Below are 15,092 nucleotides of genomic sequence, written 5' to 3' on the forward strand. Positions count from 1 at the left end.
TCTTTTATAGTTATTCTAAGCAAATGTTAGTACACAAATATCACAGAAAAATCAGAAACACATGTTTGAAACACATGATATCCTCTAAAATATCTTCAATGAAATAGGGTGGGGTAAGGGTGGAAACATATGTTACCGAGGAGTGGGATTGACACCACCAGGATGAACTTGCTCAAGACACACCAGGGGAAATGGTGCCCCTATGACCCTCAAGGTTAAGGGATCCAACCAACCAACCATGCTAGGAACACGACAGCAGATAGAGAGTCATCACCACAGCCCAGAAAATCATTGACTGCACTCTGACCAGTCTGGATGACATTATCAGCTTGAGAGTCAATGACATTATAACGGACTCCTCTCATGCCGTCCACCACCTTTTTGACCTGCTGCCCTCAGGCAGGCGCCATATGTCTCTTTCAACAAGGTCTAAAAGGCTTAGAAAGAGTTCCTACCCTAAAACACACCACCGTAAAAGGCTCAAAAAATGTACTGTATCTGGCCTATGCATAGAAAAATTGGTATTTATATCTTATTTCTTGAATTATTTTAGAAATATGTCGCTGCTTAATGCCATGGCATTACTTTTAATCTTACTTTTAATTGCAGTATTGTCTAATACACTCACAATTTAGGCCAATCTCCAAGCATGACTTTGTAAACATTCTTGCCTATTTCTAGTGCATTATTTATTTATTTTTATCTTATTTTTGTCTTTTTAGTCTTTATTACATATTTTTCCTGGATAGCCTGTCCAATCTCATACATAATGTTGACTATGTTGTTATCAATGACAAACAAAAGTTTATTAATGAAACTTTGAAATGATTTGAATAAATTAATGCAATGTGTTTGAAATATAATGCATTCAATACAATATTTTGTGTTTATTTGAGCTTTTTGTCAAAAATATAGCAAAATTATATTACTTAAGGATTCCCGTGCTACTTTCAGTTCCTGTCTAGTTAATAAAGACTTAGGCTATGGTCACATGACGGTTCCATGTCAAATCTGTCTCCATATATGTTGAAGGATCAACAAGGCAGCCTGTAAGTTACTAAAGGTGTTTATTCGATGTTTAAGCGAATATATTTCGTATAAGTTCTGACAGATGCAAAGTTTATACACTTTTGTTTGGCAAGCATATTGAATCAATGCACTGCATTGTATTGTTGCAGTTTTCACCATCCGCAGAAGGAAATGAAAGCCTCAATAACACGCTCCCTGGGGTCCTGGTCCTTCTTTAGGGTTTAATACGGTGTCATATGGATGAGGCTACAACAATAAAGACAATTTAAATTCTAGAACGGCAAACTGTAAACAATTTGATAGAGATGGATCTTTAAGAGGCGGGGCCTGGTAGGGCGTTATGTTCTCTCCGTGAATCTGCCTGCAACTGTGTATGAATTTGCTATTTAGTTGCTCAGCATGCTATTGTGTTTGTTATCGGAAATGGTGACTCTCTTTTCCCTTATGCTATGAAATTACAAGTAGACAATATTCTATATACACAACAAATATGTAAAAAAATCATACATATCAGCACACACATGAAAGGATTGGCTGACAGAGATTTGCAATTCTATCTGGGTGAGTATATAAAGCCCCAGAAAAACATATTTTTGCGTTGGGATGTGTGAAACTTGTTTCCAATTTGTTTGGCCTCCGTCTTTGACTTCGACCGATGAATAGCCCAGAGTGTCAGCACAGATGTGTTGGAGGCCTTGAAACTTAAAAACTCATCTCCAACTCCAAATTTTTGTGATTGATTTCATGAATAAAGAAATAATCTTTACAATGACCTTTCACCTTTTCAACAATTATGACATAGAAATTGACTTTTGGTGCATTTAGAGCTTTTGAATAGGCTTTCCGAGGAGAGACTAACTTTCAGTTCATGCTCAGCAATCTCTGATGAGGGACATGGAACCGAAATACTTCAGTAGAAAATCATTGAAAAACAGCTATCACTTAAAAAAAGAAAATTCTACATAGAATGTCAACTTTCTGATGTTGATTTTCCATACTTTATATTGAAAAATGCTCACATTCAGATTTGAAATGTGGTGGAGGTGAACATTTATGAACATTATTCATAATTTTTAATAGAAAATCTGAAATGATTCTCATCATAATTATATAAGATATAATGATTGGGTAAATCCAATACTACATGTTTTAAAATTAGTATGAGTACTCTTAATTTTTGAGCAATCACAAGATACCAACACCAGTAATACATTAAATCACCCTGGTGGCGCCCATCTCTCTCCAGGCAGTCGTAGGGTTTTTTTCTCCCACATGAAACAGATAATAATGGTTTTGATTGTTACGAGTAGCCAAATGATCTTCCTACTATGCCTCAGATACAGCAGTCCTATCATCTGGTTGCCATTGTTTTTAAGTGTAAAGCGTAATCTCGCTCATCAGAGATGAGCTATACCTCGGCATTTACAGGCAGAGGCATGGGACAATACTGATACTAAATCCCAAGTCACTGAGAAAAAACCCTTGTCCCCAAGTATCACATCATGCAATACGCATCCCATCACTTGTGACAGTTTTTTGTTTATATTTTTGTTGAAAAACAAACTTTGTGGCAACTGCATTACATGATTTGCTTTTGTGACATACTAGAGGCTCCAAAGATATTTGTCGCGTAAAATGTGTTTTGTTTCGCATAGTTTTTTATCTATATTCAAACTATTTATGTGTGCGTTGTTCAATTCAACTTGGGACTTTTATGAATTACCATGAATTAAATGGAATTTTAGGGGGAAGAATTATGATAGGATTTAAAGATATTTCTTTAAAGACATTTTTAGAGGAAATTGAATTTGACTAGCCCTGCGACTAGCTGGAAACCAGTTCAGGGTGTCCCATGCCCACTGCCCGAAATCAGCTGGGATGGGCTCCAGCACCCCCACGGAGGATAAGGATGGATGGATGGATGGATGAATCTGACTACTTTTGTCGTGATTTATGTCCAAGGCTTAGTATGAGTCCCAAAAAATTGTATCCATCAATTAAAACAGAAAAACGTGAAATATAAAGGTAGTTACGAAAAAGAACTCGGGATGTCGAAAAATACTTGGACATTGCTGTAAGTTAGATCTTGTATTGTGCACCTTTTTCTAAGTACAGGACAGTACTGTGGTACTTCCTTCCGCCGCTACCAGCTTGTGACGCTGAAAGAGCTCACCCAGCATCCAACCGAAGAAGAAGTCCGGCTTCCTCTTCCTAGTTTGTGTGTAACTATACTGTATCTCCAGCGCTTTGACATTTTTATTGTTTAATATCACGTGCATCAATTCAATATGGTTGATGTAAAGTGTAAAGAAGAGGCAAGCCGTTTCATTTAAAATGAAAGTGGAATATGAAAGCTTAATGTGGTTGAGAAAATGGTTGGATCACTTTTTTTGGGCCACTTTTTACCACATAGGAGGAAGTCGCCTAACTCTCCAAGTTCATCTTCCAAATGTAAGTTAAACTCAACTTTCTTTATTTTCATAGAGCTTATTATTTTATAAAAAATGTTTATTTTTTAGTACAAAACAATACAGGTTACTTATATAAGCCTTAAACATAATGATACAAACCTCAAACATATAAAATACAGCATTGAAGCAACTTACAAACAAGTTCAACTTATGAACGATCGTCTAGAAAATATCTTGTTCGTAAGTAGAGCAGCGTCTGTAATATTACTGGCAAATGACTAAGTGAACTAACTACCTATAAGCAAGCAAATGAAGGACTGAACACGTGAATGAACAAAGACGCTGAACCACAAATGATCAATAAAGCCAGAAAGTGACTTATTAATTAACCAACAAAACAGAACTGGCAAACTACAGAGTACAGAATGTGAAACAGCCACCTCAGTGATGTGCGAACATAAAAAACAATTTGGATGCAGACTGTCCAAACCAGTACTGGTCCACACAAAAGGTAAAAGTAACTGCAGTTAATAGTCACCAATCATGGATTGGGGAAAAAAATAACACGCAGGAAAAAAACACACAAAAGTAAAAAGCCTCAGTGAGTACGTCTGCGACAGCACTTTGGTTCCTCCATTAAGGAAATGACTTGTCTCAAATGTCAAACGCATTTTTTAGTTCTTCAAAAAATGGACACATTTACAATTGAGTTCTATGTAATTGTGTCTAATTATTTCAACTGCCTGCCATTCTTTCATATCTTCATCTACGTGAGATAATTACAGAGTGGATCTTTAATGGCGACGGCTTCCGTGGAGGGTGTAACACACTGCACTTAACGTTTACCAGCTGTTTAACGGCCCAAAGGACATTTAAAATGTTTGCATTACAGCATCATTTTAATGTAGGAAACTGACTTCAGGCATTGAAGGAAAAGGTTCCGTACTTATTTGAGTTCAACGTGCACTTTTCTGTACCCCAAAAATAACTCAAAATGTGGGTGCGTGTTGAACACAAGTTTTATTGTTGTAGATTACCTTATTTAGTGATGATTGATGACTGGAAAAATGTCACTGGCCACATTTCCACTACATTTGATGCAACGGTATTTGAACCCAGGTCACGATTGTGAGGGCTCTTATTCTTAACCGCTGACTAGATGACACATAAAATGCTTTAGCTTTTAGCTCTGTCATGAATACTGATGTGAGTCACCTGTGCCCACTCCTTTGGCGCCAACTGCCTCTGACGCTGATTGGCTCCCTGTTCCTATTTGAACCCACTCCTTTCTGGTATCCGTCTGAGAAACTCAGTTTACTCTAGGCAAGCTTTTCGACCATTACTCACTCCTGTTTTTGCTCCCGTCTGTTTCCCGGGTTCGACCCGTTTTTTTGGTCTTTACCACGTTTTTTTGCTCTCCTGACCCGTTTTTTCCATTCCTGACACCGCCATCCCCTGCCACGTAAGTGCCGCTTCCATGTTCAGAGCGACCTACTTCCCGCGACCAGCGATCACCGGATCGTGTGTGCAATCCTTTCCTTTCTTCCCAGTGGAACTGGGAGAGGCGTAACGCAAGTAGGTCCTGTCTCCGTTCTGGTCCTGACAAGCTCATTATTACAATGTTTTTACTCACGGCAAGTTGACAAGAACAACAGTCTATTAAATTAACAGTGAAACAACCTAAGAATATTTCAAACATACCTCTTCATAATGTGCGTGAGGTATCAGAGGTATACTGTTATATTTGAGTTTTTCTAGAGGGATCTGTAAGCCTTTGATCTATCATTTTAACACACAACTAGTTTGTATAAAAACAAAATTATACAAAATGCAAATTGCTTTATTGGAAAAAGAGCCTTTAATCCATCACAAAAGCAGAGGGCCTAACGTTATCGCCACAAAGTTTGTTTTTCAAGTCAAGTCAAGTCTTGTTTATTTGTATAGCCCTTAATCACAAAGAGACTCAAAGGGCTGCACAGATCACAGATTATTGCAAACCGCAGACTCTTATTACACCATTCCCTTATCTAAAACATACATGAGGGCAAGGAAAAACTCAAAATCCTAAACACGAGGAAAATTAAGAAACCTTGAGAAGGGACCGCAAATTAAATAATCCCCCTTCCAGGATGACCAGGCTGCAATGGATGTTGCAATAACAAGAAATACACAGATATTGTCAACATAAAATATAGGTTATTTGTATGCTATAGAATAGAAGTGTGTTTTACGCTTAGATTTAAACAAAAGAATGAAAGCCACAAGTGATGCACTGGGTATTGTACGGTTTACCAGCTCGGTGGCCTAGATGGTAGGGCGCCCGCTCCGAGACTGGGAGGTTGCTGGTTCAAGCCTCGGCCGAGTCATACATAAGACTTACAACATTGGTACTCATTGCCTCCTTGCTTGGCGCTCGGCATTAAGGGTTGGAATTGGGGAGTTTGGTCACCTAATGACTCCCAACAAAGCAGTTGGGTTTTAAATGGCGGCGCCCTGTTTGGCTCGTTACAGTTTAACTGTACGGGTCAGATGTATCGACATTTCGTTCTCTGTGCATGGTTACAAAGAATGACAATAAAAGTCAATTCTATTCTTCTATTCTATCTAATAGTGTTTTGATACTCATTCTTTTGGAAAAAAATATGTTTCCCCAGTATCAGTATTGTCACACGGTGCGGCACGCCTATGCCAAAGACCAGCTCATATCTGAAGATGATAGGTGCTGTATCAGAGTTAGATCCGGATCCTTCTCCTGCTGCTGGTATTCATGGAAACCAGTACTATCTGTCTCATGTGGGGGAGCAAACCCCTCTCCAAAAATAGCCTAGAGAGGGATGGACGCCGCTAGGCTGTACTTGCCCATAACATACCACAGGGAGTGGTGCTCTATGAGTGGTTAAAGAAAGCATGAACTGTTTGGTCCATGATTAAAATCATTTATTGATAACGTTGACTATGAACACAACACCAAACTAAAATGTATAACATATTCCTATAATTTCTTTCAAAGTCCGATTGAGTGTCGAAATATGATTTAAAAAATGGCCCCACGTGTTTAGCAATGTGGTAGCGTTAAAAAGCGTAACGATGAGTTAAATGCCTTTTCCTGTGTTATTTTTAACGCTCGTGGTCTAGTGGCAAGAATCGCTGCTCCAACCGCCATGATCCGGGTTCGAATCCCTTTGCAATGCCTCTCGCGAGAATGCTTGTGACCACCAATTCTCACTTTGAGCTGAGAAAAAGTGAAACAAAACTTTACACTGATTTTTCATTAAAATGTAGGGTTGCACTTTGTACACGAGGGTGTGTCATAAACCAGTAAATCCTTTATATGGAGATGCAATATGAACAAAGTTTAAAACGCATACATGAAAAAAGTCAGAAAAGATTATTTGCAAAATTTTGGGTGAAGCGTTTTGGTTTCCTATATTTCCCCTGGGGAATGAAATGTATAAATGTCTCTGCCCCTATTTTGTCATCATTGAATATTTTTTTTTAGAGTTTTTCAAACTTTAAACGTAGGTATCCAACTTAAGTTGTGTTTTATTTAACAGACGGAAGTCGCCTCATGTCCCAATGTTAGGTCCATCACCTTCCTTTTTTTTAGGGGAAACAATGAGACAGGAGACATGAGGAGATGTAATGAGCTCAAGAATTCCAACGCTGAATGTTGATGAAATGTCCCATTCTTCCCTGTTCAACAAAAGGTAATAGTTTTCCTCAGGCAAAAGTTAAGGGGCAGGAGTAATATTTTCCCAAAGATAACAAAGCTTTCGGCGGTCGGGTAGTCCTGTGGGCCAGGGTTAATGTTTAATGGTGAACTTTGCAAAGAAGTTACAGTAAATTTACGACTGTTTTTTTTTGTATGAGAATGATGGTAAAACACCTCAGTCTTTGCATTTGTAAATTCCTACAGCCATTGCCTCTATCTCATGTATGCCCAGAATATTCTGTAAATAAAACCTTCAAGAGAACGTCACATCCTTTTTTCAGACTTTTTTTTTAAACCTACCTCCCTGTTACAAACACATGGAGAAAGATAAGCTATTCCTCAACAGTGTGCACCGATTATTATTATTTCTAATTGGCAGAAAAGACTTCATGCACAAATACGACAACTGATTACTCTGCAAATGTCGTTGAATGTTGTTTGATGACCTATAATTATAAAGGTGAAATTCTGCATGAATATCTATTTTTTTTAAAATGACTAATTGAGCTAAGCAGATCAGTTTTGAAAAAAAAATCAGGATTGGTGATCGGCCAATACAACAGGCAACGTTAATTTCTACCTAAACCCATTCAACAGAAATTAATCAAAACATTTAAGTTCGATTAGTCTATCAATTAAGTACAGTCAGTGCGATAACATTTTGATTAAAATCAAAGGAAATAGTGAGGATTCATCCAATTTCAAACCTTTGGTGAAAGAACACTGAAAAACAAAATGCTAGAATGGAAGTTGGATTTTCAGGTTTGTCTTTGTAAACAATAAACAACTGCTACTTGTTATCGCTACATACTGCTGCTTTTCCACACGGCGGCCCTTATACCTCTAAATACATTTCCTAGTAATAGATATTACTACTGTATGTTATTGTTGTGTGTGCTGCTATGTATTTGAGTTAACTAAGTATCTGCCCATTGTAATAAAGACAAAGAGCCTTTCACAATTCATAAACCATTTTCTGAAATCAATCAAGCAACATGCACAAAAAAAGGGAAACTAAAGCCACTTTTCCCCCAAAGAGCTCCTGGCTAGCCGGAGACAGCAAGGGCTTGTACAGGAACAGTCCTCTGGCCCACCCTGAGACTCTTTTATGACATTATAGTTACAATTTCAACATAGTTGTTGTGTGTTTCTCCCTTTTATCAAGCATATTGCAAACGTGAGAATAGAGGAGAATTGAAGGTATCTGTTTTTTGTATTGGGTTTGTGTCAATGGCGAAGAACGATGTTCACTGTTACTGACATGCACTTTGGTTAATTTTCCTGACGATGGCGACTTCTGCTTTAAAATAAGTCGATTGTTTGATGCTTTCGTAAAGGTGTGTGTGCTGTATGATCTTCCATGAGTTTAACATGTAAAACTGCATAGGGAACATTAAAAAAACTGAAAATGGAATAGCTTTACCGACCAATCGGCTTGAACTTGATTTATCTACCCCTATCTTTTTGTAGAATGTAATAGAAGTGAATTGTCTTTATTGTTGTGAAATATTGTATGCAACAAGATAAGAATGGTAAAAATAGGTAATAAAGAATTTGAAGAGAAAAAAAAAGACTATAAATAGGCAACAAAGAATAATTCCATTGTAATAACAAAATGTGCTTAAATTATGATTATGTTCTGTGTTTTGGTTACTTTAGTGGAGATTTGTTATTTGAGGTCTTGAAAATAGGATGCCACAAAGAGTTATTGGTTAGTCAAAAAGAACACTTTGAGCTTATATTGTTGAGAAATACTTGTCAAGTCAATTCATGTTTATTTGTATAGCCCTTAATCACAAGGAGTCTCACAGGGCTGCACAGACTACAAATTAATAAACACTGCAGACTATTATAACACCATCCCCTGATCTAAAACCTCCATGAGGAAAAGGAAAAACTCAAAAACCTCAACATGAGGGAAATGAAGAAACATTAATAAGGCACTTCCACAGCTTTGTCGGATTATTGTTTTTCTCTATACCTCGCCCATGTCTCTCCTAAATACTCATCGCTGTTTTGCAATTTTCTTTTCAGTAAATTCAGTATTTTATTGCACTTCCATCATTGTTCTATCAACGTGTGGGTATAGAATAGAATAGAATAGAATAGAATAGAATAGAATACACCTTTTCACTAGGATAGAATAGAATAGAATAGAATAGAATAGAATAGAATAGAATATACCTGTATTGTCATTGTTACAAAATGGGTTAACATATTGTGACAACGAAATTAGGCATGACACTCCAGTATCACAGATTCACAGTGAGGTAAAAAAGCCAAGAAGATAAAGGAAAAGAGAAGATAAGGTTTTAAAACAAGGAGGATAAGGTCGTAGTTATAATTTACACAATATTTACGCAAGAAATGTCGGCATGTAGGATGTTACATACAGTTTGGTATTGTAATACAGTTGGTATCGTAAGGGTTTGTGCAATTATGCACTTGGTGCAAAAATAGTCATCATAGTTCAAAAAATAGTCAACATGAGCATTTGGTGCAAAAAATAGTCATCATAGTGCAAAAAAAAATGGTCAACATTGTATATTAACGTATTTCCTCTTTCAGGTTTTGTTCAGTTAGAGTTACTTGTTCTAACATAACCAGCATTGTCTTCCTTTCATGTTATTCTTTGATTACAGCTAGTTAGTGTTCCTGTATTATATTTCATGTTCTAATCATAATGGTACTTTTGTTCTTCTATCCACGTGTTGGAATGTTTCTTGTGTCGCCCATATGTCATGTTTTATTGGGACATTGTTCTATCTACACATAATTATTCCCTGCGTCCGCTTCGTGTATTTTCAGTTAGAACTAGTGGGATTTCCAATAAGTCCCGTGTTGTCTTCCTTTCATGATTTGTTCAGAGAGTTAGTTTGCATTCCTACATACCCTGCATCTTCTTGTTTTGATGTAGTGTTATTCGGATCTAGTTAGTGTTTCAACATTACGTAGAAGGGATGCGTGGTGGAGTCTGTGTCAAAAGAGCTTTGAATTTTTTGATTCTTGAAGATTATAGTGTTGTTTATCTTCTGTAGACTATCCCAAACAGATTCCTTTCCTCCAAATAAACCATTTTACAAATCATATATTGTCTTTACATTTATGGGATCTGCTTCTCCGACCATGCCGAAACTTGCCAGTGTGACATCCTGCTGCAGGTTCAGCCAATCGACAAGATTTTCTACCGAACTCCATTCAACCATGTAGCAGTATCAGTAAGTGGGTTCTTGGGAGAGGCTCCAGTAGCAAGGCCGTGAACCCTCTTTAAATATTAATAATAACAATATTAATAACAAAAAAAATAACAGTGAGCTTCAATTTTGCACCAATGCAGCATCTCACCATGATCACATTTGCACTTCAAACCATCTCATCAAGCGCGGTAGCTTGTGCGCGCGCCTACTCAGCCTCACAACAATTCACTCCCTCTCCTCGCCACCCAAACCCCCCAGCTGCCGACAGACCCTCTCCCCTCACCGCCCCCCCAACAAAGCCATCTTTGATTACATGCTCGCTGCAGGGTGAACCTTATCCAGCGTTTCTCTTTAATACGGAGAAAACCAACCAAGTGACGCCGTTGGAATGGCACCCTGGTTTGTTTTACCTCCCGCCTCTTAGCAATCAGGCAGAAAGACCCTGCCCACCCAGCCAATAGCTGTGCCCTAATCACTTGATCAACATCCAGGGCTGCAACGATTAGTAGACAAAAATCAATATTAGAAATAGTTGACAACGGAATTTCTTGTCGACTATTGTGGCCAAACATGTTTTCCCAACAAACCTTAGATCCTTTCCTCTCTAAAGTTTGGGAGCATTTTAGCCGGTGAAATAAAGGCGTCCCAAGTTTGCAAGGCAAACATTGCACATCATGGCAGCAGCCAGGTAAACACAAACATTTAAAAAGCAGGTAGGGTAGTTAAGCGAGTCCAACTTGCCTCTATAAGAATCAAGTAGCATTCAAGCCGCATGTTTTGATGACACGCATTGTACATTTTATAAGCGTATATTTCGCCATAAGAGAGCTTGAGCGTTATGCCAGAGTGTGCCTGACAAACGTATTTGGAATAAATGCATGCAGTCCAAAGCAAAACTCTAAAACTCATTTGTTGAAAATCTTTAAGTGCTTATGTTACAAACTCAACAGTTTACCACTCAATGTACTTCACAAAATGTACATAATATTTGTTTTAGTTACTGTTCTATCACTGCTAATGAGCCTAATTTTTATTTAAAGAAATATTTTTAAAAAAATGTCACCACTTTAAAATGTGTTGTTTACCTGTCTGCCCCTAAAAAAAGGACAAACATTTGTTTGATTATGGATTTAAGTATCTAATGACTGAGTGTCATGATTGCCGATTGAGCGCAGCTGCGACGGCTTAATTGGTGCCAAAAGCCCAGACAGCTGATTGGCTGATACTCTCTTTTTAAACCCCTGGCTTCCAAGAGGAAGCCGTCAGATTGTTATGCGAACTGTTGCCTCCAGCTCAGTCAGCCTTTTCGTCCGACTCCGTTCCTGCCCTTCTTTTTTCTGCCTGATCTTTGTTGCCAACCTGTTTCTGGACTTTATTTCGCCCCTTTCTGCCTGCCTGTTACCTGCCTGCCTCCTGCTACCGACTTCGCTTACGAACTCGACACCGCCTTTGATCTCCAGTCCCGGCCAATGACTTGCTATTCCCGCCGGTCTCGGATCCTCCTCGCCAGACAAAGAAGTGCCACTTCCGCACCGCTCGCTCCTTTTGTCCGTCAGCCATCCGATCGTGGAAGCAAGCCTTACTCTCCCTCTTTATCAATAAAAACTGAGAAAACAAGCGCTATTGGGTCCTGTGTCCGTTTCTGGACTGTGACACTGAGCATCGTGCCTAATTGGTTTTAGATTAAGTCAAGTCATTATAGTGCAGTTTTGTATGAATCCGCAGTATGTTCAATTAAAGATGAATTTTCATTGTAACAATTTTTGTTGTGTTCATTATGATTTATGACATAATAGAATCAACCTAATACTACATTTAAGAAGAAAATAATAATTATCCAATGGTCGACGATTAAAATAGTTGTTAGTTGACATAGGACGAGACAGACGGGATCGATACCGGATACTGGAGACTAGAGCAAGATACCGGACAAGACAAGCCAGACGGTATCGATACCAGATACTGGAGACTGGAGCCAGATATCGGACAAAATACAAGCCTTGCAAGTGCAGAGGTTCGTTGCCTGACTGACAAGGAGTGAATGAGAGCACTGAGTTTAAATAGGAGGGGAGCCAATCAGGCAAGGAGTAACAGGTGGCTCAAAACAAGCGGGCCCTAGTGAGGGCAATGGGCAATCGTGACACAACGTCAGAACGAAATTCAATGTACTTTTATCTGCATTGAATTAACATGCTTAGTAATGCATAAATCACATGATACAACGAATCAATTAGGAAATTTACTTTTAACAATCAATTTTATCATTGTTGCAGCCCTAAGGCCAAGTTGCTGATGTTATAGCTGGCACTTTGCAGGAAAAATAAATGTCTGGTCTGACAAGTTATGTGAAGGTACCCGTTTACCCATAAGACAGTCAACAAGAAATACAACCAAGTTTTCCTATGAATTGAGTCTAAAATGACTGTTCCTTCAGAACAGACTCTCACATATGGCTACAATTTGGGTGTCTGCCCTACTTGGCCTGGATAACAATGTTTGTCACCTCATAGTCGACAGTTACTTTGCCCTGGAGGTAACCATGGCAGGGAGATGAAAAAAACGACACCTTATACCTTTCACTTTCATTTGAACAGCCAATGATATATCAAAACACATCTGTTGGACCCATCCATTATGGCCGACTGTTGGCATGCGTGTGTCGTCACACAAAAACTTTAAGCATCACAGATTCTACTCACACGTCTCATTGTCGGACTTGTCCATTTCTGTGTCGGTGAGTGTGAGCGCCGAGTTAGAGCGACTTGAGAGACAGGAGTTGAGGTCCCCCTTGGCCCAAAGGGCAATGGTGCGTTCGGGGGACGAGGGTTCGCGTCCCTCGGAGGTGACGGATGGCCCCCGGCCGTAGGTGCCAAGGGGGTGGGACAGGCCCGTCTCGGGGCAAAGCGCCAGACCTCGTCGAGGCTCGCATATGCCCAGCTGCCTCAGTGAAAACGTCTGCCCTGCGGAAGGCAAACAGTAAGAGTTGATAAAATGAGCAAAAACAAAGCCATGCAATTGGGAGACAGCGTAAGGTGAGGGGAGGAAATATGGTAGAGGACATGAGTGGATGCCTTTTGCTTTGACATATTCAATCTTAAAGGTTTAGTGGTTGGGATCTGGTGCTCTCCCCGCCGTGATCCGGGTTTGATTCCTGTTGCATCCAAAGCTGAGCAAACGGGGTCAGCGGTTTTGGTAAAACTAATCAATCATCGCTTAAATACAGTAATACACAACAGTAATCATGTATAATGCGCACCCAAACTAGTAGTTTTTTGGGGATTTAAAAAAAATATGTGTATACACTAATAAATATGGTATTCGCAAAAAATTAAGGCAACCTTTTTTGTTGTTGTGGGTGGCTCGGTACAAAATGACCAACCAAAAGACCAGTGGTTTCTGACCACTGATTTAAATCACCTATCACTTTAAAAACACTAACAATATAGCTGTTATCTTTCTTTTGTAATGACTGTTTTATGTGCTTATGCTTATTATTACCAATTTGTGTTGTGATAAACATTTCATGAACAGCATTTAGTTTAACCAAGTAATAAAATGTTTATAGCAATTGTTAGACAATGAAATGCATCTCATAGTACTACATAAAAACATCCAATGTACAATATGAAAAAAAAACCTTTCCCAATTGCCAACATCAGAGAGCGTTGAATACACACACACAAACACACTAAGTCAAAATCCGTAAAGTAGAAACTTTTATTTTTTGTTTTAATTATTATACAATTAGGTACTCCATTACACTTTAAACCAAAGAACAAACATTTTTGATAGGCCCAAACATTAATTTAACAAATAAATAGAGTATTATGTATCTGTAAACATGTATTTATTTATTTATCTATATTTTTACCAATACAAATTCTCTTAGCGACTGTTTAACCAATCAGAATGCACAACAGGATGCATGATAAAAATCAGGAGAGAACATTTAAGGGGCCGGTCACACAGCCGTTTGCGGCTGAATCACGGCTAAAATTTTGCGTTTTTTTTTTGCCCGTGGTTGCCCGGGATGGAAAATGCGCAAATTTGGCCAACCCGCTGTTCATCTGTGGTATGGCCGGAAAAAAGACGCCGGCGACTGTTCCGCTTCCTCATCGCGTCATTTCTGCGTCATTTTCTCGTGTGGACCACGGGTATAAAAGGGGGGGGGGGGGGGGGGGGGGTTAGGGGAGATTGTTCTATCTTCTTTATTCATTATCCATTATCGATCAGTTCATAATACGCTACAAAGCTCAGGAGCCGGGACTCTTACTCTCAACCAAAAGGCTAAGCTAAGGTCCCAGAATTAAAGTTTTGCTGCGAATGCACCGAAAGATTTATTCGAAATGAAGAGAAACTACGCTGACGGGGATCCATGTTCACCCCCTTGACGTCACGAGCACAAATGACGTGTGCTCGGCATTCGCGCTGTTTATACGCGGAGAAAGGCGTTTGACTGTCACACGCGTAACACGCTAATTTCACGTAATAACACCGCGATACAGGCGCAGAACATGCTATTACCATGCTCCACCCACGATTACCCGCTGAAATTTCCCGTCCTACCCATGTGTAAGCACGCCCTGGCCGCGGCCAGAGCACGTCGTTCCGCGTCATTTCTGCGTCATTACCTCGTGTTGCGGCACGCGGTTTAACACGTGCTCAAACTTTTGAGCAGCTCAAAAGTTTTGAACGCGGCCAACCACGTGAAAATTTCCGACCGCGAGTAAAGCACTGCTCTAT

At 39.2% G+C, this 15,092-nt stretch overlaps 1 protein-coding gene across 3 annotated transcripts in view; it reads right to left on the minus strand.

Moving 5' to 3' along the window:
* The window catches only part of LOC148359376 (teneurin-3), a 398,357-nt gene that overhangs the window by 319,151 nt on the left and 64,114 nt on the right, over nt 1–15,092 (minus strand). For all 3 annotated transcript variants that reach the window (XM_088344602.1, XM_088344601.1, XM_088344600.1), the window contains exon 3: nt 13,049–13,309. In XM_088344602.1, coding sequence (XP_088200728.1) covers nt 13,049–13,309 — 261 coding nt within the window. The remainder of the gene's footprint in view (nt 1–13,048; nt 13,310–15,092) is intronic.

The sequence above is a fragment of the Urocampus carinirostris genome, chromosome 9 (assembly GCF_059441175.1).
Source record: "Urocampus carinirostris isolate Australia breed hairy pipefish chromosome 9, RoL_Ucar_1.0, whole genome shotgun sequence".
NCBI classification, from domain to species: domain Eukaryota; kingdom Metazoa; phylum Chordata; class Actinopteri; order Syngnathiformes; family Syngnathidae; genus Urocampus; species Urocampus carinirostris.